The sequence below is a fragment of the Macrobrachium nipponense genome, chromosome 1, assembly GCF_015104395.2.
Source record: "Macrobrachium nipponense isolate FS-2020 chromosome 1, ASM1510439v2, whole genome shotgun sequence".
Taxonomy (NCBI): Eukaryota; Metazoa; Arthropoda; class Malacostraca; order Decapoda; family Palaemonidae; genus Macrobrachium; species Macrobrachium nipponense.
In genome coordinates, this window is record NC_087200.1 from 130753421 (window position 1) to 130779952 (window position 26532).

The 26532-nt window shown below is 35.4% G+C and overlaps 1 protein-coding gene across 1 annotated transcript in view; it reads right to left on the reverse strand.

Moving 5' to 3' along the window:
* The window catches only part of LOC135219627 (uncharacterized), a 404265-nt gene that overhangs the window by 351639 nt on the left and 26094 nt on the right, over positions 1-26532 (reverse strand). Inside the window, 2 exon segments of the mRNA XM_064256550.1 lie at positions 13408-13552; positions 14034-14767. Of these exon segments, the coding sequence (XP_064112620.1) occupies positions 13408-13552; positions 14034-14767 (879 nt within the window).

Below are 26532 nucleotides of genomic sequence, written 5' to 3' on the forward strand. Positions count from 1 at the left end.
GCGTCGAGATAATGGGTCTTCCTCAGACAACCTCATAACTTAATATCTTACCCAAAATGAAAGTTCTTGACTTGACCAGAAGCGAACAAGAAATTCGTTTATCAAGGTATTCATTCCAGATATACGGCCTCGAAAGATGATCAATAACATGAGAGAGAGAGAGAGAGAGAGAGAGAGAGAGAGAGAGAGAGAGATTGCATGACACCCAGGATCCGCAATCTGTAATAACGCCTCTGCATTCAAGACATTAAGAAGATTTTCCTGTACTAAGAGGCAATAGCACCGACAACGACTAAAAGTGATTGATGCATTACCATGATCTAAACTTAATACGTGATACAGTACATATATATATGTATATATAGCGTCACTGTCCGTTCCTGATTTCGTGGTTCGATCCCATGGGGAGACGAAATTATTTCAACTAAAAATTCCCCCTCGGTACATATATGAAAATATATCAATTCCGAGGTAGAGCGAATTAGATATTAAAGGACATTTGCAGCTCGAATGATATATATATATATATATATATATATATATATATATATATATTATATATATATATATATGCGCGCGCGCGCGTGTAAAAATGAAAACTACTATGTACTGAGAAAAAGGCTAGTTGTCCTACTACCTTCTTAAATCGCATCGAGCTTACTTTCTTGAGGCAGTCAACATTCAAAATGGTTCTAGTGGACGAAAAAAATATACACATACATTAAATAGTCTTTGCACAAGCCACAAGTGGAATAACAAAACCGATGAGCTAATAATTTTTTTGTTTCCAAATGCTGCGTTAGGGGCAAGTGCAGCAAAGTTTCTACGTAACCCAAGTAACAGAAAATTCCGTTACCCATAATTACAATCTCTTGAACAATATCTCCACAAGTTTTATTTTCCTGGAAAGAGTCAGTCCCTGGGGCGTCAGCGATTTTCAGGGAAGGCGCGAGCCCAAAGGAAAAACAATAATTCTTTAATAATATTCGTTATTCTCTTAACAAGACTGAGAAACTAATATTCAGAAGTTAATGTAAAGATACAAAAGCATCGCCTTATAACGTTAGTTTCTTATAGTCTACTACTCAAGTTACACTCATTGGGCTTGCCATATTTTGTAATTATTTACCTCCCTCCCAATCCCTTGAAACCACCCCTGCTCTCTCTCTCTCTCTCTCTCTCTCTCTCTCTCTCTCGCTCTCTCTCTCTCTCTCTCTCTCTCTCTCTCTCCTTAAATCTGGGATGGAATTCACCCATATTAGATGCAAGGGGGCCGTGGAGGGAAGAACAAACTCTGGAGAGGGGGCGTGGTAATAATAAGGTTAAGAACTACTGGACTAGAGGCTCTGTTTGCCTTATACATAATATTTAAAAAGCGCATTGCAAAAGGAACTAAATAACGTTTAATAGGAACTTACATGAATCACTGAACAAGGCCAACAATAATCTGGGAATTAATCCCTGCATTACACGTCATCTTAAACAAGAGACGTAACGAGGGCTTGACATTGGAAGAATTCAAAATAACCAGACAATTTTCCCGATGTCATCTCACTGAAGGGAAGTCTCTCGTATCACACCTCGTTTTCTCTTAATACCTTTCACTGTCTTTTCTTCCCGTACTTCAAATCTATACGGTATTTTCCAAGGAGAGAGTCGGCAGGTAGGGAAAAGTTAACGATTTAGCCTACGGCAAAAGGGTAGCAACAGCGTGATTGCGAGACCTTTCCGTAATTTATCTACCAACTTCGTTTGCCCATAAAAATCGACTCAAACAGTAATCAATTCTTTTTATGTCAACTTAATCGTTCCACGGCGACGAACAATGTGAGTAAACCATCAAGAAGAATATTCATCAAACCATCCTCAGTTGTCTTGTCTCCCTGTTAAGTACTTGCTGTGCCCCAGGCCTCTCTTGTCACTCCGTCGTCCATCGATCTCCCCGCACTATAATTTCTCTAACCTTATGCGACCTTGACCCTTAATAATACCATGTCATGCGACAGTGGCGCATTTAAAGGCATCAAAAAATAGTATTCGACGTGAATTGTTTTAAAGTGACACAGCTTTCTCGGATGCGCTTTAGGACAACGACCAGCACTACTAGGTAGTCGTCATTGGATAAATAATAAATCTATAGCTATACTGTATTTTATAAATAACAAAACGGTACCTATACTGTATTTACTGTATATTCATTTCCAACATTTCCTGAACACGTATGATGAAAGCTACACCAATGTGTGTGTGTGTGTGTTGTGTACTACTGAACTTGTTGATTACAAATAATACACTAACTATGATATATTGAACTTTAACTAGAACTAGGAGAGAGATATACAAAAGTAACCAACTTAAATCCTATTTCTATGAAAGCAATTTCGGAAATTTCATGGAACAAATACTTCAGTCCTCTAGTGTAATCTTTCAAACATATCAAAACCTCGTTTGACAATATACTGAGAGAGAGAGAGAGAGAGAGAGAGAGAGAGAGAGAGTAGAGAGAGAGAGAGAGAGAGAGAGAGAGAGAGAGAGAGAAACTTCCTTCTGATAACACCACAAATGATAATATATCATAATTGATATTATATCCTAAGTATACTACTCATTACGGCGAGTCTAAGTCTAAATGAATTTTATTTGATCGAATTCCTCTCTGAATGAGTATTAATTCAACGAAGAAATTCAACAACAAAATGAACTACTAAACCTTCAGTAATATCGTTGGCCGTGGTGGTAATAACGCCACATGTGACACAAACAGAAATCAAATACCGGAAAATCCTTCAGGCAAGAGGAATGTTGAAATGTTCGTTCACCTTATAACAGATGCCGCCCGTACAGGAGTCCGACATGAACAACGTAGATTGCATCTGTTTGTTCCAACGGGGATGTGTTGCCTGAATTCCACGCTTGTGACCTGTTATGACCTATTATGGCCAAAAGGAGTTGCGTTTTCATCTGAACAAGGGTGTGTGTGTGTGTGATGAATGAGGCTCTTCATATGACGAAGAGCTGCAACGCCACATAAAAGGGGACTTACTTTTAGTATCGACTACGTAGGAATATGGTTTACATTTAATCAAATTCCTGCATTCTTGTCTTTCTCAGTTCTTTCTTTTGTGTATGTAATAAACGTTAATGGCGGAATCTTTTAAATATGTTCGTATGGTGCCTCCAATAAAAATAATAAAACACACTGCACTTGTTTTCCACTACAGTTTGGATTACTCGAATGTTACTCATGAACTCAGAGACAAAGTCGAGAGTGACAAAGCTGCTCTTAATACTTCCTTTTTCTGAGTTGACAGAAATTTAAATCAAAATGACAAAGTTAAAAGAGCAAAGTTATCATAGCCAGCATTGTAAGAACTTCCCTAAAAAGGCTTGGAAACGAAAATACTGTTTCCACGAGAATATACTAGTACAAAGGAGAGGAAAGCAAATTCCATTACTACAGAACATTACATAGAACTGACAATGTGATTCATAAAACAAACCGATAAACTAATACGCATAACTTATTTAAATGCTTATAAACTGATAAGAAAAAAATCTAGTATGCCTGGCATAAAGTAAAAAAAAAAACACACACACACAAAAAAGGACACACCAAAAAAAATCTCTACACATGGAAATGACCAAGTCACTTCATAACATGAAGTTCCTCATATGCAAAACTTGTTAAGTGCTCTTATACAGTGTAGTTCAAAATCGCAATCAAACAAAACATCCTAAATGATCAACAAATGAAGGTGAAATATCATGATAACTGGCTTTGAGCCACAATAAGACAAGGAAAAGGGAGAGGGAGTAACACTGCCTGTCTCCTGATACTTCTGTCTGTCATTCAGAAATACTGGACAGTATAATAGTATACCGGTATCTCGAGACAACTTTCAGACGCTAAACGAGAAGACGATGCTACGAAGCTAAAATAGGCACCGATCCTTATCTTAAGATGATTGACGTTAAGTTCCGAATTCAAGTTTTACCTGCGGTAAAAACTAAGGACTGCGTCTCGTCGACTGATTTACGCCTTAGAGTCTGTCAGTTACAGCCTACTTCAATTGAGCTGGAAAATGTTTTGGCATTATAGAATTATGTAAATTGTCGAGTATCGCGTTTACATAATTTCTAATGACCTTTGATTTTCTGTACCTCTTTTTAACCAATTCCAGACTAAAATACTTGAAGGATAATTGTAGATGTCATTATTTAAACAATAAATTCTATCTTCTCTCTCCAGCAGCATCACCCTTGTACTTATAGACATGTAACATGGTAACTCGTGCAAATGAACAAGATTAATTTGCCATAAGTTATATCTACCTAGTTCCATTTTACTAACTTCTCACAATATCTAATTCAACATATACCTGTACATATATAGTATACAAGACAGGAAGAGACTCGAGTCTTGAATGCCATTTCTTCATTCCACACTTACAGTTGCGGAACAAATATACAGTTTGTTTACGTATGGGAGCGGATTCATGCACTTACATTTGTTCGCAAGAAGATGTACATGGCAGTGGTATTTCGTTTACTTACATACTATTTAAATTCGACTTCTAACATTAGCCGATTTCAAAGGCATTAATCAAATAATGTTCCCTTATAAAACCTGTGTAGGCCATAACATAAATCCCTCCAGATATTTAATATACCGTGGCTCAAAACCGTCCTAAAATTTGCATAGGTCGCATTAAATATTCTTAGAATTGAATCCATTTTGCTTCTTGGATTTCACTATAACCTAAATGGAGTAATTTCCAGCTTTCCGTCAAATTTCCTCTGTTCACATTCACCATGATTTTAGCAATTCATTTTATGTCTGCTAATTAACCTATTATTTTGCATATTTCTATTTTTTTTATTCTACTTATCATAAGTTTTAAATGATACCTGTTCGAAAAGGAAAATGCTACACGCCTAAGAGGGCCAAAAGGAGAAGCAAGCCAAGTTCGGAAACAAGCAATTCTCTTAACGAAACATCTTATTCATCATAACGAAACGCCAGCTTCATCCTGGGCAGGAAGTAACGCAGGAAACCCTTGAAGCCGTGTGACATCCTTGAACGCAAGTGAAGACTTACATTTGGTGGAGACTAACATGTATGTATGTGTATATATATATATATAATATATAATATATATATATATAAATAATAATTTACTATAAATATATATATATATATATATATATATATATATATATATATAGTTGTATGTATATACATACATACATACATACATACATACATACTATCTATGTATTATATATTATATATATATATATATATATATATATATATATATATATATATATACACATATATATTGGGTAATGTTATAAGTCGAATTTAAATAGTATGTAAGTGAACGCAATACGATTGACATGTGCATCTTAATGCGAACAAATGTAACTAAATGAATCTGTTCCCATATGTAAACAGACTATATTTTTTTCCGCAACTGTAAGTGTGGAAGGAAGAAATGGCAAACAAGTATTTTTTTTTTCTTCTCCTTCCTGTTATGTATACTTACATGTACAGGTATAAGTTGAATTAGATCTTGTGGAAGGGATGGCAAATGGAACAGGGAAGATATAACTTATGTCAAATTCATGTTGTGCATTTGCATGAGTTATGAGGTTAGATATCCAAAAGTACAACAAGGTCGACGCTGCTGGAGAGAGATCGTATTTATCATTTAAATAATGATATACAAACATCATTGACTAATATATATATACATACATACATACTACATACTCATTATACAGACTCATACATACATCATACATACTATATATATATATATATATATAGTATATAAATATATATATACTATACAAATATTTAAACTTCTTGCATTTGGATCCCAGGCTTTGTAGTGACAAACGTATCCGAAAAGTGTAACGTGAAGTGGAGAAGTTAGGGGGCACCGTCGTCCGTCGTTGTTACAATTAATGTGTAAATATATAAATTATTATATAATATAGCTATGTGTGTATATATACATACATACACGCATAATATACATTTATACATAAGAACACCAAAATAAAGAGAGGGATTATATTTAAATAAAACAAGTCCAAACAGTCATAGGCTCCCGTATAATGCAGTGTCATTATACGTATTCGATACAAGTTGCGTGTTTCTTGCAAAAACCAACCTTGAACGACTTCGGACGACGCGCCGCTCCCTTAAGCCCCTCCATTAACCCCCCCCCCCCTTCAAACTGTGACACCTATGTCCCACATCTGAGATCTAAAAACTGGTCACAGTTATGCAAGTCTGATAGAGTAGTGAATCTTGAACGCTGGTTGTATGTAGTATATAGCTGAGAATAAATAGCAATACACTACGCATTTTTTCTCAACACCAGTTGGAAGGTGTTACAACAAAATAACACGATACAAAAAGAGTACAGCAATTACTACTTTTAATTCATTCACAAAAACGTTGAAAAATTATTACTAATAATTCATTCACACAAACATGAAACGCCTCGAAAATGCCACACTGCTAAAACAAGCTTCCACAGGGCTAGATTCCATGGAAAAAATAACTACAACAGAGATAAGCATGGCAAAACACTTATGATTTTCATAATAAATCATACACAAGCTTCTATTATAACCAAGAAAAACGCTAAATATATCAATTCCCATGTTACAAACGTAATGTTAAATGCCGCCCCAAGCCATCAAAAGCAAGTTGCATCAGCTCTGTTCGAACGAATTGTCAACATAGCAACAGGAGAAAATCGAACAAGAAACCGCCATATTATCTAAAAATTATACTGATCATATTACAGGGTTCAAATGTTGTTTTGTAAATTATGATATTGATATTCATATTAATCACATTACAAAGATAAAGTTTTGTTTCACAAAGGTTTTTAACCGGATCACTAATGTCTATACCATCTTCAATTACCATTCAATTAAATCCCATTCTGAAAAAAAAAAAAAAAAATCTGTTATTCTAGGTTTCCAAGATGATTGCACTCGTTGTGTCAATAAGGAAAAAATAAAGTGTGGGCTAAAAAAGTATATTACTGTACCTTTCTGCACCCACTGCACCCTGCGTTCAAGGAATTTTACTTTCTTGTTAACTCAAAACAACTGTCCGCATCGTCATACTTTCTAAACCGTGCACAATATGAATCGTGTTTTACTCTCTTCCAAAGCGCGTTCACACATGATTTGACACTTGATATTGCATTCAAAGATGTATGATCTTCGCTATGAAAAAAAATTATTTCAAATTTATACAAAAAAATGGTTATATCTACCAAATCAACTTTAAAATGGCCAAGGCTGGTCTTTATCCCAATCCAAAACTGAATATTTGAAAAATAGGAAATCATGAAAACTAAAAGGCGTTCCAGCAGAAAGCATGATACATGTACAGAGGTAAAACAAAATACAAAGAGGTTTCAGACCTATAGTACCGCTTCGGTTCCGATCTTCTTTGGCTATTAGATCCGCTACATCTTTGTTCAGGCACGATGGCCCATCAAAACGCATCTATGGGGTTTAACCAATGTCACGTTGTTGCAAACATGACCCAAGAACGTGATGCAATGAAATTCCTGGGTTACGTTACATTAAATGACAAATTCACCCTCGAGCACAAGGCGAAGGCAACCGTTACACTGTATGAAACCGTTACGATGATAACAGATTATCAAACACTACTTACCTTTCAATTCATTTACCAAGTATTCATAAAAACAATGTATACGCTTCATACAAAGTTACCTGAAACCTACAAATGTTCATATTATGCACAAGAACACCTCAACATTCGACTCAAACCTTGACCTCTAATGCTTTTACTTCAAGAAAAGGCGTCTCGCATTCAAAGCTTTGCGCTCACAAAACTCACAAAAATTAGAACTGTTACATTAACGCCGAGAGCAAATATCAATTCCGCTTTCATCAAGAAATATCCCGTTGCATCTGAACAAGACCTCCCCCTACATCAAGATAATATATTGTATTTACATCAGAAAGTGTCACGCTTAATCAAACCTTCAATCAATTCAAAGCGAGACCTCTACTAAGTTCACACCACCACAAGAACATCAAAACAGAACCTGAGTTGCTTTCACGTAAAAAATATAACACTACATCAAACTCACATCTAAATGATAAGAAATCTAATACCAGCATATTAAAATGTAAAATGAGACGTTCATTACACTCGCATCCAATCGATATCTTTTAACGTTCACATAAAACCCAGACTTACAATTAACTAAACAGATGCAAGACAAACACCAAAGAATTTCCCGCCGATCTCTCACTAAGCCTTAACCACATCAGGTGATGGTGATAATCACGATGACAGTGATATTTTAAGACTTCCCGTTTCACTTAAGCCACCACCTAACCGGAAGTTCCTGCAGCTGCCGCAAGTCACGTAAGGATCCTTAATTACTTTCAATATCTTCGAATACACACACACACACATACGTAAAATGCATTATATATATATATATATATATATATATATATATATATATATATATATATATATATATATATATTACATCATTATGGTGCATCCCCATTTGCTTAGAGGTACGACATAGTATCTAGCTTCTGGATATATATATATATATATATATATATATATATATATATATATATATATATATATAATATATATATATATATATATATATATATATATTGCGTGTATAATTCTACTAAGCAACCACTAGATCTCATTCAGTCATAAGATGTACGGAAAACTGACTAAATCCCAATTAAAGGAATTGGATCAACAAAAATTTACTTTTATTCCTACTTAGAAACCTTGACTGCAATAACACTGATTTCATGCCAGAAAAAGAATAGAGCTAAAAAAAATTTAAAACTATTATCCTCACAAAAGCATATACATTCTGATTTGTATGAAACAAAGAAAACATATTTATACACACGAACAAGACCATTACTGAGCGATCATAAAAGCACAAAATTCTCAGACCACATCTACGGTATCTCATTCATACTGGAGTTTATTTTCCACACAGCGAGTACTTATTTTAATAATGACCATTTACTAAACGAGATGGCTCGCCTTAGAAGTAACTCCTACATCAAACAGACGAAACTTTTAACAACCACAAGACACTAATGCTTGTAATTATACGCTCATCTCGTGTATATTCATCGTTACGGTTAGTAGAACGGACCACCATGGCAATAATCCCTAGTAATAATCAAATACATATTAATTTTATCACAGTGAAAGCTCTAATTGCTTGTAGCAAGAGTGGGTTGGAAGGAATAATATACCACATGTTCTCAATTTCCCAGAGAAAAGAGAGCTGTAATCGTATTCCTTCTATGACTACCATTATCAGCTCTCTTTTCATCGTAAGGTAGGACCTCACATCATTGCAGCAAACTATATTTGATATGGGTTTTCTAGCTCCCTTGTTCAAGTGTAAAATATTGCAACCATTTATAAATAAAAACCTCTTACTACACACAGACATACATCATTATATACATTATATATATATATATATATATATATATATATATATATATATAAAATGTATATATATATATATATATATATATATATATATATATATGTGTGTGTGTGTGTGTGTGTACATTGTATGTATGCATCGGCGCGTCAATTTCTGTATAACACAAACTATACCTCATTCATTCATAAAAATGCGGAGAGATTACCAAAACTCTTATACAGTAAAATTCTTAAAAGATTTCACTCTGAATAATAAGTATTTAGACCCCAAATCCCAGCTTCAGTAAACTTAAGTCACTTCACGGCTGAAGCCACACAGGAGAAAGGTCTGATGCAATCAGCCTCGCAAAACAAGCAGGCGACAATGCAGCCGCAAGCAGAAGTGTTTGCGTTAAGCCAAGTAGTAAAACTAACAGTACGATTCAGTACACAAATAGGTTACTTGGCAGCGTTTTTCTCTCACTCAGGCAGAAGAAATTACGGCCAGGAGTTAAAAAGAAAAATGGTATAAACGAAAAAAATACTTTTTCTATTATGCACGTAGAGCATAGTAGTAACATACAAAATCAACCAAGTTTAATTTGGAAAAATAATGCAAACGAAAAGAGGGGTTAATCAGTACTAAAAAATGTGCAATACTATATTCATTATGAATGAAGTGTCAACCTGTAGACAAGATATTTCGGATTACGGTAAAAAAAAAAAAAATGAATGGTAAATGCTTTAATGAATATTAATGTTATTGTGCCCAAGTTCATCGTTGGGATGGGATGCGTCGGTAATAATCTTTAAAGGTCAAAATTAAAAAAGGCTTGCTTATATCTCAAAGAGTATTTTGACATCTTGCAAATTAACTATATAACCGAATATGTCACGGAAAGAGGAGGGAATTCTCTTCAAACATGAGTAAAGGCATATACTAACTGTAGTTTTAAAACTATCAGACAGAGATATCACACTCAAACCCGGTCAACTTCCCTTAGGATGCATTTGCTGTCGCCATCATTTTTATCGTTATCAATATTATTATTCAAGATGTGCAAAGAATACCACGGAATGAATGCGAACCCACTGAATCATTGAGCTAAAAGGGTTTAACAAAGCAAGGACTAGAAGCAAAACAACAAAGCGGGCACTGACCAGAACGAAAAGCACTATAAAACTAATTGATGAAATATGTTCGAATTAAATACTATGTAATTCTGCAATTGCCATCAAGAATTGCAACCGATCTTTTCCACGTAATAATAGCGACATATTTTTACCCGGAACAATACTGCGTTGCCACTTGAAACCTCACTCGGTAAAAGAACCAAGTCTAAACATGATGACGTCAAAACGCGACACGTCGCAGCAGACGGGAAATCAGAAAGGCCGAAACCTTAAAACTACGAATAAAAAATCCAATCGCTTCATTATTTTGATAAGTTAAGCAGTGACAGTGATAGACTTGTTGACGTCACTGTTTCCCGAATTCATCCAATATCTGCGTAAATAATAAGGAAATAATTATACAGTCCACACACACACTATCTTGACCTTGAACTTGCAAAACTGACTGCAATTAGCAATATTAGAACGAGAGAAAAACAGACCAAAAAAGCCATTATAATGACATAAATAACATGTCCTCCTTCAATTTCATAACCAGGCAGGTATTAATTTAATTTACCAAAATGGGAATAACGGCAGATTCACATAGGTCAAAGGACACGTGCTCGTCGACAAGGAGAGAACTGTGGTCACTATAATGAGACATCAACCTATTACTCATATGCGGAAGCCTTAAAGCGGGAAATTGCCGTCAATGTCACTTTTAAGTGTCCTTTCCTGCCTCAAGGAGTGACTCCAAAGTTCCCAAAACCATCCTCTCTCTCTCTCTCTCTCTCTCTCTCTCTCTCTCTCTCTCTCTCAAAATGGAGAGCTTCAACGCAATAATCCTCACCCCAATGAAGTGAACACCATTGATAACATCTCTCTCTCTCTCTCTCTCTCTCTCTCTCTCACACACACACACACACACACACGAGCATGCACACAGTTACATACTATGCACAGTCAGTTTGAAAACTAGCAACTCTCATTCTACTCTTTCAAAAACTGAACTGCGTTACGTTCAAGTTTTTGCGAAAAAAACGCAAAAATGAACAAATTCTAGTCCATTTCTATGAGCCCATTACTAAAATACGAACAAGATTTGTTTGTGACCTTTGTGAAACTACAGTCCTGGTGGTGGCAAAGTCCCATTTGATATGTCACCAAATAAGTATGTCCTTGACCTCATTCTGCCCGGCTTACCAAACACTGTCCGTTTCATATACGTACATCAAAAGTTATGTAAAAACAAACCTTAAAGGACGGAATGATTATACCGAGAGCTGGACGGACGGACGGACGAAGAGACCTACTCGCCAATCACTTCATAACCGGAAGCGGAAAACCGTTTGCATAAAAAATAGTTACAATTCATTACTTTAACTGTGCGTTCGACCGTGCAGGGGTCAATAAATCCTTCATGGCAAAATCACACAGCAAACGACCAGCAAACTGTAAATAATATCATGTCTTCTAAGAGTCTCACCCACCTTCATACGCCTTTGGTTAGATTGGTCCACAATGTGATAACTATTAAAAATCTGAACCGAGTTACAGTGCTACATAAGAGAAACGCTGACAGATAAGACAGTTTCATACTACTATTGGCATCATATTTAAAAGGAGTCGTAATTTCACCTTAAAATTAATAATTCACCTCAAACCTCCCTTGGGCCCGGTTCCTGTCCTCTTTCTCAAAGAAACCACATTGACATAGCTCCCGATAGTGCAAAGTTTAAGATGTAAGACTTACGACTTACCGCTTGTTTCAGGTGACCACGAACATTCACGCGGAAGTAACAAGCTAATCAGGAAATCTTACGATGATACACTCGCTCAACTAACCACGAACACTTGAGCAGCGGTTTCACGGGTGCTACATTTCAACTCCATTCAATTAGCGACATGGATATTGCTAAAATTCCTGAGATTCTAACAGAGATTAAAATATTTACGAGGAAAAGGAAACTCTCAAATCCAAATACTCGCCATTATATCTGTCACTGGTTCGAGTTGACTGTCTTGGACTTGTGAATAGTAAATACAGTCTGATCTCTTTTCAAGAGGGAAGGAAACGCTGTAAATTTGATCACGGTACTCAAGATATTATATAAAATATTGTTCAATATGGAGATACTTTCAATTGTATTATCAGCTTTCCCGAACACAATAAAATTAATTACGAAACCGCCCACGTCCTTTCTCTCAGTGAGCTGCAATTATTTTGATATCAAACAAATTTCTTAGTACATGAAACTAGATTTGCTATCAGTCCTAGCATATTCTCAAGTGCTATTTTTCTTTGTAAAAACTTATTGATTTAACACAACTTAAAATGTGCCTTGCCTCGAGTTAATCTCTTCATTGATATATGATGGAAAATTGATAACAATAATCTGCTTTTGTCGAGGTGATGTAATGCAGGAAAAAATTAAAATGGGCAAAATTACATGTGAAAATTCATATATAATATATATATATATATATATATATATATATATATACTATATATATATATATATATATATATATATATATATCACATTGTCACAAATGAAAAGTAAGAGACGGTGTGTAGGTCCTGCTTCGTTTCTATTTCATTTCCAATCTATTTTGCACCTGTGGTAATGTGTGATAAACGAAACAAGTGTTAAATCGTTTTCACACACACATTGATATATATATATATATATATATATATATATATATATATATATATATATATATATATATACACACACACATAAATACAGACATACATGTAATAACCAGATAGTATTACTCACTTTGATTTACGTCTGTTGAGAGAGTTGGTGTGAAGGTCTGCGGGTGTCCTCGCAGGGCTAAGCGACTCTAGCGCTGGGCTAGACGACCCCGAAAGCGAAGACAACGAGAAACTCAAGGGTCCCAACCCTCCTGCTGTTATAATGCCTGTAACCATAGTATACACTGAATTAATAATAATTTCCCAAAATGTCAAACTCAGAAATAAATCCATAACCTTAAATATATGGGAATTAATAATAATTTTCCAAAGTATCATTCAAGGACCCCAATTCATAGCTTAAAAAATAAAATGAATTATTAATAGTAATTTTCCAAAACAACATCCAATGACCTGAATCCATAACTTAAAATATAAGTAAATTAATCACAATTTTTCAATACGTCATTCAGTGACCTGCATCCGTAACCGGATATATTCAAGCGAATGCTTTCATTACCATTACAACTGAAAAGTTGATACCAAGTTGATATGTTAAAATTCTTATCCATTTTCGATAAACTTAAAAACTTATAAAATAATTATTTTACTCTTATTCATCAACTGATGTTACCAATGACGATTGAGTGTAAAAGTCATTAGCTTATGAATAAAATGAAAAATTGAAAAGAAAAAACAATAAGTTACCTTTATCATGGTCCATGGTTGCAATGCGTGTGTCGTCAACTTGATTGGTTAATGTTTGTTGAGACTTATTTGAATGATGCCATGATGCCGCTGGGTCGGACCCGCGGCAAAATTTGGCACCGAGTTGCGAAAATGAACGGGAAGAGTTGAAAGAATGGGGAGAAAGATAAAGAGTTGGAGGAGGAGATTCCAAACTGGAACTGAGAACTTGAGTAGTTGTGCTCTGAAAATTAGGAGAGTGCTGGAGAGAAGGTGAACAAGCTGTAGAATTTGCGGATGAAGGAGATCCACGGCAGGACTTCACATTACTTAATCTAGTCTCAGGTACTAGGTTAATGAAGTCCTTTTTGGCACTTAGCTTGGCTTTGGATGCGGTTCTCTTCTTTAGTTTCCCATCCAATTTCTCCGACGAGAATATGTTTTCTCTCTCTGGCGAATTCAACAGAAAACGGCCACTCTCTGAATTGCCCAACCAAAGAAAACGGCTTTTGCCGCTCTCAGTTTCCAGGGATAACTCCGATACAGGCGAAGCTCGAGAAGAATCGCAATGAAACGTGCTGCTCCTTGAAGCTGCTCGACTCGTTGTCCTTGAACTTAGATAATCATCGACGTCATCGAAGTGGATGATGAATTCGTGGTCTTGTATGAGTGACGGGATACCTAGGTTAGGTTCACCAGAGTCACTGAAGTAATCACTTGTTACACTGTTTGCACGAGCCTTGAGCAACGAGGATCTGTGGATTAAAAGAAAAACAGATTTAGTTTCAAGTAAACCTCAAATTAACCCTCTACACCCAATACTTCCATTCTAAACAAAAACTGAAGCGTGCTTTAGCATTCTGATATCAACCTAATCACGTTCATGAATAATGCCGACGGTATTATTGCCGTACTCACATCGAAACGTATACTTACAGCGTAATTATACGCTAGAAATTACGTAATGAATGACATCCGGGGACCATCCAACCTAATTTCACCCTACTTCTTAGTTAGGCAACTCGTGAAATGATGGCTGACGTACTATACACAGCGGTGTCACGCTACGATTGTGTTGTGAGGGAAAAGTTGATAAATGACAGAGGAAGTCCACTAACTAAAAAAAAAATAAAAAAAAATAAAAAAGTGGAGGAGGAGGTTCACAACAAAAAGACCAAGCCCCCAATTCTCACAGGAGAACTTTTACATGAAAAATACACACTACCCAACAGATAAGAGTCAAAAGCTTTCACCATACAACTTAAAATTAGGGTCAGTTTCGTGACCCCACCTTCGATGGGTTGCCCCTCCTTTCTACCATTTAACTTTTAAGTGCCAATCAAAACATTGCTCTTATCATGTTACATAAAACTTATCAAATGCGAAAATCTCCTCAAACACCATAAAAACGGGGAAATTTACTATTCTCATAGTGCTTCAACACCACAACACACGAAAAAACTTTCACCTCACACAACCTTCACATCACAACAAACAAAAGCCTCGTCACGTCAGTAAAAATAAATGTAATTTACCCAAATATAACTCTGTTTAAAGTTGAATGAGTACCTTCACAAAACACGAATATACTATTGCAATTTCTATTAAATAAATGGTTATAAATTACAATATTTTTCCATATTCATTTCTTAAGATTTAAAATACACACATGATGCTTTACAAAACTTGATAGAAAACCAAAAATATATTGACATTAAATGTAAGATTTACTAGGAACACAATCCAATGCTATTCTTACGGCATAAAAAACAAAGCAAGAAAAGTATATGGCTGCGTAAATACAAAAGCACGAGAGAAGAGAGAGAGGGAAGAGGAGACGAGATAGAAGAAGGGGCGAGAGAGGGAATGAGACGAGAGAAAGAGACAGGGAGTTCGAGAGAGAGGGAAGAGGAGAGAAGAGGAGAGACTAATACCTAAAACGCTTCGTGTCTTGCTCCTTGTGACTATTGTAACCTTAAAAGCCATGTAAAGTCAAAGTAAATATACCCATACACCACACACACACACACACACACACATATAATACATATATATATTATATATATATATATATATATATATATATATATATATATATATATATATATAAACTTACTACTTACACAATTGATCTGTGCAATAGTACAATACTAAAAAGACCTCATTCAAACTGGTTGGTATCTAGCGGAGTTATTTATTCAAAAAAGTTACAAGCTTCCAAGGACATGCATACATACATACATACATATAATACATATACATGCATACAAGTTGGCTTCGAACTCTGTAATTGCCATTTTATGAAAAGAAAAGTCGGCATTTTGAAGCAAATTTTGACGTACGAGTTAATACAATAAATCTAAATTACTAATATATTTAACTATTATAGTAGACCGAACTGAAAATAAGAAAACGTTTGGAAGCTATTTTTTAAAGTTCACCACGCAGACTAATGAAGCATAATGCCTTCCAATGGAATCTGGACCAACACGTGAGAATATTTTCGTATTGAACGAAAAAAACAATAATGGGAGAAATTTTTGCTCTTCTTACAGTTTAGGAAAAACAAACAAACAAACAATGCCAACACTCAGGGTTTTATGATGGGCACTTTATGGCATGATACGTTCGGTTTGATAGTTTTACTTTAACACATTCCTCTTTATATGTCGGTTCAAGGAAGTTTGCCAGTTCTACCGAAGAAAGTAAAATGTAGTCGCCAGTAATCAAATAAATCTGATTAAAAGACCATTTACTAAATCATTACCTCTGAAATCCATTAACGCTACAATTAACGAATCGTAACTTCTGCCATTGAACTCGGCAGCTCTGATAAAACAAGATTTCTGAATGAAGTTTTTAAGACACTCAATTATTTCAAATTTCAAAGCTCAATATACCGTTGAAAAAAAAAAACATAACAATTACAGTATTAACAAATACTGCTGAGTTTGAAAAAGATAAAATTGCCACTACACAAGTGACTTTTTTCATCGTATTAATTATTCCTTTCGATTTTACTACAAACACATACTATGGGAAAGGTACAGTCCCCCCTTAATTCATTAAAATGTTTTAATACTACACTCAAAATATGACATGATTGAACGAAATTCTCCTTTTCAATTTCAGCGCACTATACGCAAGATGAAAATTTCATTTCTCTCTCTCTCTCTCTCTCTCTCTCTCTCTCTCTCTCTCTCTCTCTCGTCTCGTCTCTCCTCCTCTCTTTCACCTCAATCCCGGATTTCCTCTCTCCCCTTCTCTCGCTCTCTTAATCAACACCGATGGGGATGGTAATGAAGGACCAAAACGTGATTGAAAATAAAAACGTAATATGACTTGAAAGAGGCCCCAACATCAAAATTCAAGTGTTGACGAAAAAATTGAAATAAAGATGTGTAACCTTTTTTTAAGTTCTTGCCAGCTAAAGCAGCAAGACAGCAAATATCATTACAAATCAACCCAAAGAAAACAACACAGTAATAATCATGTGCATATATTTCTCTAGAGCAAGGTTACAAAAAACGTAAAAAAACATTTACAAATGTAACGATAATAAATTAATATTAACTTAGGCTACAAATTATATATTAAACTAGCAACGGTTACTGAAATCTACATAAAAAATTAAGTAAGTAAACTAACACGATGGGTTCTCAAGAAGACACTGCGCATCAGAGTGCAACAGGTGGTCTCTCTCAAAATTCATTTGCGGTTCCCGTCCACTCCCATTCATGAAAACTTTTTCATCATTTACTATACTCTCTCTCTCTCTTCTCTTCCTCTTCTCTACTCTCTCTCATCTCCCTCTCGGTCTCTCTCTCTGTGTGTGTGTGTGTGTGTGTGTGTGTGTGTGTGTGTGTGTGTGTGTGTGTGTGTGTGTGTGTCTGGGAAAAGAAAAGACTTAAGGGTACTATGGAAAGTTATATTTGATACTCTCAATCTGGATTTTTTTCTCGCGTACGTAAGTATGAGCAATATTTTTCTTCCTTCCTAATGGGACCGTAGGCAAGAATTTCATGCTCGGAGTGTTAAATACAAATAACTTCCAAATATATTTGGCAACCCGTAATAAATGCACAATTCACAATTTGTTCACAATTTATAACAAGACACTCAGGGAGCATAGACTAACATTTGACATTACTTTTAGACAGAAGTCTAAACCAATTCATCGGCTAAACAATATATGTAGGTGTTCATGGAATGTCTGCAGTGACGAGATCTACAACCCAAAGACCTTTAACGTAAAAAATTCACGAGCTGCTGCTCATTATCATGAGGATGATACAAATTATAACTAAGTCTTCAAGAGAAGGCTATTTCATTCAACTGATCAGTCTCTTTACAAAAAAAAAAAAAAAAAAAAAAAAACATAAATCCGATAGTTCGACAGAAAGCCCCTGAAACATCCCCCCCCCCCCCCCCCCCCCGCCCCGTCACACTCGCGAATGAAAGCGGATGAACAACTGGGAGGCGGATGACAGGAGCAAATGAAAGATGGATGAGGATGATTGATCATGGGAGCAACAGCAGCGGAGATAGATGACCTGACAAGATGTCGAAAGGTGTGAGTGGCTTCCTTACAACACATGATGATGGAGAGATAAATAATGACGCAAAAGGACAGCAAATCAGCTCTGAACAAAAATATTCCAAATACACAGACATGTAATACGACCATTTAAAATAAATAGATAAAATAAAATACATAAATAAAAAGGGTAACGACGATTGATTCATTGCATAAAATATAATTACTAAAACTTACAAAATTATCACAAAGGATTATGATATTTTAAGGGAAAAACCGCAAGAGTTTATAAGCAACTTTATACCGAAGCCTCAACAGTACAAATCCTTCCATACATTAACAGCCACTCAATCATATCTGTATGTATCCAGCTTCTTGATTATACATTTGAATATAATACAGCTTCGTTCTACCACTTCTGCAAAGCCATTAACTCTACACATTTTATCAATCTCTCTACTTCCACCCAAAAATCTCGAGTCATATATAATTAATCTATAGAATATAGATACTAGAAAACTATATCTATCTCAAGTTCACGTGGATCACTTCACTGACTTTTGTAGATTATGAAATAGTTTTATCATTAAATCTCTTAGCCTATACACATTTGCGTACTTATGGCATCATAAACCCTAAATATACTTGTTAACATTGAAATGAAAAGGAAGAAAACTATATTTGAAAGTATATAACGCTGAATACACATTCAAACAAAGTACATTTACAAAAATACAATATCCTACACTTCCGAGTCATAACGATAATACAGGATCTATACAATCTTTTGCGAGCCTTAGTAGAAAATAAGTTTGAGAATTTATCTACCCCGTGGCACAAAAAAAAAAAATCAAGCTAATTAAGCATCGGATTCTGTATTTCAACCAACGCTAATAACATAACTGTAGATATGTTGCTAAAAAAAAAAAAAAAAAAAAAAACTAGCTTACAGTATTTGTCATTTTTCTTATATTTCTTTCTCATCGTCTTCCTTTATCTCCAGCGAAGTCACATCCGATTAACTTCCCAGGCCCCACAGAAGATGAAAGCTTAAAGGATAATAAAGACATAATGACAATTCCAAAGGCAGGAACAGACAAGACCACATCTGGCCCCCCGAGTCTAATTACGGTATTATAAAGTAATCTTTCATCTAAATCTCGTTGCCAACATATCACGGACGACTGAATGACGAGGAAGGAAGTTAATGACACAGGGCGTCAACCAAAAGTCCCCAGCTCTCGTTTTTACTCAAAGAGGAACCAAGTTTTTTACGACGAAGCAAAGGAACGAAAAATGACGATGAGGACGGCCGCCTAATACCAAGCCAGTAAGAAATATGGAGAGAGAGAGAGAGAGAGAGAGAAATGAGAGAGAGGAGGCGAGAGAGAGAGAAGAGAGAGAGAGAGAGGACCATTACATTCTTTTTCGGGGTTGCCCAGGTCCGCCCTCGGGTTGTGAGGCACCTCTAATGTCTACCAGAGAATTGCTAATGCATCTTCCGGTACATTTTGCATCTTCCAATCTTGGATGGTCTGGGATGCAGCTTAGATATTTGTCAAGCTTATTCTTAAACACATCTACGCTCACTCCTGATATATTCCTTAGATGAGCTGGCAACGCATTGAACAGACGCTGCATTGTCGATGCTGGTGCGTAGTGGATTAATGTCCTGTGTGCTTTCCTTAGTTTTCCTGGTATAGTTTTGGGCACTATCAATCTACCTCTGCTTGCTCTTTCTGAAATTTTTTAGCTCCATGATGTTTTCGGCAATTCCTCCTATCTATTTCCATGCCTGTATTATCATGTAGCGTTCTCTTCTCCTTTCTAGACTATATATTTTTAATAATTGTAGTTTTCCCCAGTAATCAAGAGCCTTAAATTCTTCTATTCTAGCTGTAAAGGACTTTTGTACACTATATTTGTGCAATATCCTTTTGGTAGTGTGGGTACCATATCATATTGCAATATTCAAGTGGAATACAAACATACGTTTTATAAAGCATAATCATGTGTTAAGCTTTTCTTCCCATTTTTGCTTTGAATTTTGCCAATAGAACTGTTATTTGCAATATAAGAGAGAGAGAGAGAGAGAGAGAGAGAGAGAGAAGAGAGAGAGAGAGAGAGGACACGTCTCTTACACGCTTCTTGAAAGACGGGGACATTAAAGGAAACATCAGAAATTACGTAAACGTTCCTACTTGATTAACAGGTTTTGGTGACGAGTTGCCCAACCCTCAGCAGGATCCTTCCCCCCGGCCCCCAAACCCAAACACCATCTCGCTGGGTAAGGCTAACCACGTTTCGATAAGTTTATCTTAGAAACCTCTAACCGTCCTCCTTCTTCTCCCCCCCCCCCCCCCTCTCTGGTTATGCTAGAACTTGAATAATTTTTTCTTGGGAAAGAACCGGGTGTGAATAGTGCATTCTTGGTGTGGGGGTAACTCGGACTGCCTCAAGTTCCTCAATATAACAAACAAAAATTATGATTTGAAAGCATTGTAAGTTTTATATGAATAATTGTAGCTATTCTGTTATTTTTGTCTTTCGAAGATGCATATAAAAAAAATCAACATTTTTTTGGATAGACCTAGCACCTCCGGAATCCGTAGACTATTCAGGTTTACTCATTCGGCCAGGTAGCTGTGTTACACAAATGCATCCTCAACCCTCTTTTCAATAACTTAGAATGTGTGGCGTGGTTGTCTTTACTTCAGCTCTAATATTAACGAGCTTGAATACCTATCACTAAACGCTGAATTAGATGGGTACGCTGAACCTTACCTATCTATTTGCTAACAGACTTATCAGAAGTCTAAATCCTTAAAATAATAAAAGAAAATAAATCAAGATTAAAAGAAACAAAGTAAACAAAGCTGTCTGCTTATCAGATACGCCAATCACAAGAGAGGGTTAAGGTGAGAATGTCTGCAAGCCATACCTTAATTTTCCCAAGAGGAGTAACTAACGCGTGGAGTTTACCAGTGTTGACCGAAGTTACTAACTACGCAACACCTTATTACGCACACTTCAAAAGGACGATTAAACGGCAAACAATAAATTCAATGAGCGCAACTTGCGCACCCTTCTCCTCCATTACTAATCCTCCTTTCATCAGGTCTCCTGCTCTCTTGCACGAAACTTAGCCTCTTACACAACGACCTAGTCTTACTTCTTTTTTTTCCCTCTGATCTCACAACTGGGTTCAAGTATGAAGTCACGGTTTAATTTCACTTTCCCTGCAAACATAAACATTTGGTCATTACTATTTGGTTTCGTGCTCGCCTACAGATTTGGTAGCCCGAGTTCGGTCCCCGCTCTGCCAACGTGGAATGAGAAGAATTTATTTCTGGTGATTAGAAACACATTTCTCGATATAATGTGGTTCGGATCCCACAATAAGCTGTAGGTCCCGTTGCAAAGTAACCAATTCGTTCCTAGCCACATAAAAATATATAATTCTTCGGGCCAGCCCTAGGAGAGCTGTTAAGTGGTCTGGTTAAACTAAGATATACTTAAACTATTTGGTCTCTCACTACAATTTTCAGGAATTGCTGCAGAACAACCATAGAACTACATTGTTCTTGATAAATCTGAAACGAGGTTAAGTTATTTTCCTACAAAAATTTGTATATCTTATATAATATATAATATTATATAATATAATGAATATAGGTGTATGTATAGTATGTGAATAAATAAACTCAAATTAATTCTGAAATATCATTCATGGAGGAGTTTCCAGCCATGCTAATTTCTAGTCCAGTATCTTAGATGCCAAAATCTGAACACATTAGTAATCTACCTGCTGTAAAATATTTATCCTAATTTAAGACCAAAGTCTACGTTCATAGTGGCAATGTCAAAACCACCCACAGGTTCTGCTTAGAATTTTTTTATATTAAAGTACGCCATTTTACACAGTAGAAAGTTCAACTGGCATCTCCCGAGGTCAGACAAGTCTGACAAGCCTTTGACACCGACCAACGCAAAACATATTGAAGATCTGGAGAAAACTTGGCGTCTTAGAGGTGACACCGCTGATAAAATCCATATTCCCTGACTATTTGTGCGCACGCTCGTTTGGATAACAAGAAAGTTGAATTTTTACATGCATCAAAATCGCAACCTATTTTGAGAAACCCAAGCAAGTTAAATGGATCTGAGTAAAATCTAAACACCCGACTTTAAGGTGAAGTGAACATGGATTTATTTCTAAAAAGGAAAAAAAGGAAATAAAAAATAATAGGACCACCCCAATGCAAGGAAGATCACAAGCAGCTTATCCTGAAATGAGGAACAATTCACTCCAACTACATGCTCACAAGACTGCAGTTATTAATTAAATCTGCTTCTGCATTTGCGCCTGTCAGCTCGTGGGAAAAGAAAAAAAAAAAAAAAAAAACTTTAGGAGATCCCCAAACATCATGTAGGTACTGCCAAGACGACTGAGCCATTACGTGGGGGTGAAGAGAGGCTGCACCAACCCAGCCTTGCTCTCCTGACCAGACCCCGTGTTACTTTCACCCGTTTCCTAATTCGATGGGTCATTCCGTCTGGCTTCCTGAGTAACAATAAGCTTCAGACAACCCGAAAAAAAATTCAAATAATAAGTGAAAAAAAAAAAACCTTGCTTGAACAACACTGAAAACTTGGAGAGAGTTGGAACTGGTTTTTAGTGTCCACTGAGGAATACATTAAAGAAACAAAGATAATTAGGCCTACTACACACAAAAAGAGGCGCAAGCACGAGAACACAAACATTTACCGTCATCAAGTGCAGCTCTGATTGAGAAATTTAATTAAACAAAACTGCCGATAACATTCAAGAAAGCGTCAATATATATTATTGTAAACCAATAAAACAAAATTTTCCGTTAAGGTTAAACTTTGCGACAACTACATAGAAATTCCACGTAAATCTACCGACAGTGAGTTGACTGTATTTCTCAAACAGACCAAAAGTTACAATGCTCAATTAGGTTTTGTGTCGGTCGTGGAAAAATTCTCAAAAATTTGAGGCAACACAGAAAAAAATCAGTCTAATTATTGCTTTTAAATCCTCCAGTCCACACGCAATGGTCGCTTTCTCCAACAGAAGCAAGAACGATCGAAGAAAAAATGACAAGTCATTTACCTTTAAAGAGCCCAGATGCTGCTGCTGAGAGAGAGAGAGAGAGAGAGAGAGAGAGAGAGAGAGAGAGAGAGAGAGAGAGAGAGAGAGAGAGAGAGAATTTCTTAATCTTCTACCTCCTTAAATATTGGTACTCCCCCATTCATTAACCCCTTAAATTACCGCGACTCCCTCTTCATCATACATCATACATAATCCATAATTGCAATGAAAATATCCCTAAAGAGCAACAAATGTAAAAAAAAATAAAAATAAATAAATGTAGAGTGCGATCTAGTATATTTTTGAATATCCCGCACATAAAAAAATAAAAAAAAAAAAAAAAAAATACAAGCAACAATGTTACACGTTCTGGCATATCGACATGCTCCAGGAAGCCATTAGGTTACCAACTCCAGTCTGGCAGGAAACAAAATGTACCCTTCTCAAGTCAGTGAGCTTTTCGCTTAGCGACTCCTACTCTCCTACAGGAGCTCCTTTTAGTATATACTATATATACTATATATATATATATATATATATATATATATATATTATATATATATATATATATATATATATATATTATGTAGAATGGAGTGTAAATTATCAATACCAGTTTCTTTACAAAAATTTGGGGAAGGCAGGATGATTACTGCATATCATGTTTAATAATAATACTAATAATAATAATAATAATAACCAAAGCTCTTTAGCAAGAAGACAGTCCTTGCGTAAAATGTCACTAACCTCATAACAATAAGAAAAGCTGTGTTAACCAATACTGTAGTTTCTATTAGTAATTCAGACATGGGAGTCATTTCAGACCCAAAGTTACGAAAGTTTAACCTAGTCATTTAAGAACTAGAGTAACCTATAAACATTGCTCTTTCAAAACGGAAAAGATAATTTGTGAGTTTTCCCAAAAAAACAATGTAAGGCCCTGGCTTTCATTTCTGGTGTCCCTTCAAGCACTAATGACCATCGGACCACCCTTAGAGGCAGATGCGGGGGTTGATGTCCGGAATCCTTAAATCCTCCCAAGATTAAAGATTATGGTAACCCTACGGGTAGGCGAAGTCACGAAACCCTCCAATTACTGCTGAGGGTTGCGCCGGAGAAGGAACAACGGCTACAGTAATGATAAGCTTTGGACAGATCCGAGACCAGGGAGGTCATTTTCTTGGCTGAAAAAGATACAAAGACTTATCGTGGCTCCCGGTATTTTGGCGAGATGTGTGGCAGACACTTTACCTTTACAGAGTTTATGAGAACATTACAGACCCCAGTAATTTCACAAAAGCTAAATGCCCGCTACAGGAACCTTCATACTTGTGAAATATTCTGAGACACCATGTAATCAAATACTTGGCACAATCATTTAAAGGAATCTTTCACTGATATCAGTTCAAATAATCTTTTTTCATCGAAAAAATGGAAAGCCATATATATGGAGAAAGTGAATATAGACGAGAGAGCTTCCCTATTTTTATTTTTCACAAACACGCCAACTGAACACCCTTAAGGTAAAAATAAATAAATAAATAAAATACGTCAATAAAGAAATTTCTGGTTATGTTTGACTACATGATTTGTGCGACATGACAATCATGCATTAAAAAAATAAATAAAATAAAATCGAAAATGCGTCGACATTATATTCACCATGAATACAGGTATTGTACAGTAACAAAGTGCATTAAAACTGAATTAACTCCGTATAAAACTAAACGGATGGGAGTTTTATATTAAAATTTAGACCTCAATTAAAAAACAATAAAGAGTGGCCATTAGAGTTAAAGACGCAAGTTCTCACTGATAAAGGACGTCAAGTTCTACCCAAGGATATCCTGTCAGCAGTTGAAAATATTTTTAATGTCAAATGCCAATCTTCCATGGAAAATTAATTGATTTGAAGTATAAATTCTTAAATTTCAGAGGTAAAAATAAGCAAATAAAACTACCAGGTTTCTTATCCTCACACCCATCAAGAACATATTTATGTGAAGAAAATACCACACAACACACACACACACATATATATCTAATTTCTAGCCTATCTATCTATCTATATATTGAGTATATAATATATTATATTAATATAATATAGAATATATTATATATATAATAATATATATAATATATTATATAAAGGTTTTTCCACGAAGGGAAAAAAATGAAAAGCGAGATAGCCAAGCACTTTCAAGTCTAGTTCGGACCCTTTACTCAGTTGTGCCTGAGTAAAAGGGTCGAACTAGACCGAAAGTGCTTGGCTTATCTCGCTTTTCATTTTTTTCCTTCGTGGCAAAAACCTTTATTTATACATAGCATCACGTTTTACATACTTCGTGATCAAGTTGATTTATATTATATATATATATACATATATAATACCTACATATTATATATATACATCTATATATAATGTTTATATATGTATATATATTTATATGTATATAAATTATCATCATAATAATATTATAGTATATACACATATGTATATATATATTATATATATATATATTATATATATAGTATATATATATACGTATACATACATACATACATATATATATACTAATATATATATATATATATAATATATATATATATAATACACACACACACACCACAACAACTATATATATTTATTAATATTATATAATTATATATACTATAATATATAAACACATACATACATACAACGATTACCGAAAAAAACCTATAAAACAATTTGCAGCCTATCCATGAAAACAAAGTGAATTTCGTGTGTATTGCTCTATGAAATATAAGTCATTCAAAGAACTGTGAATGTGCTTGAAGACCTACTTTGCCCAACTTCAGAAAACTGGCAATTCCGCACCGACTGG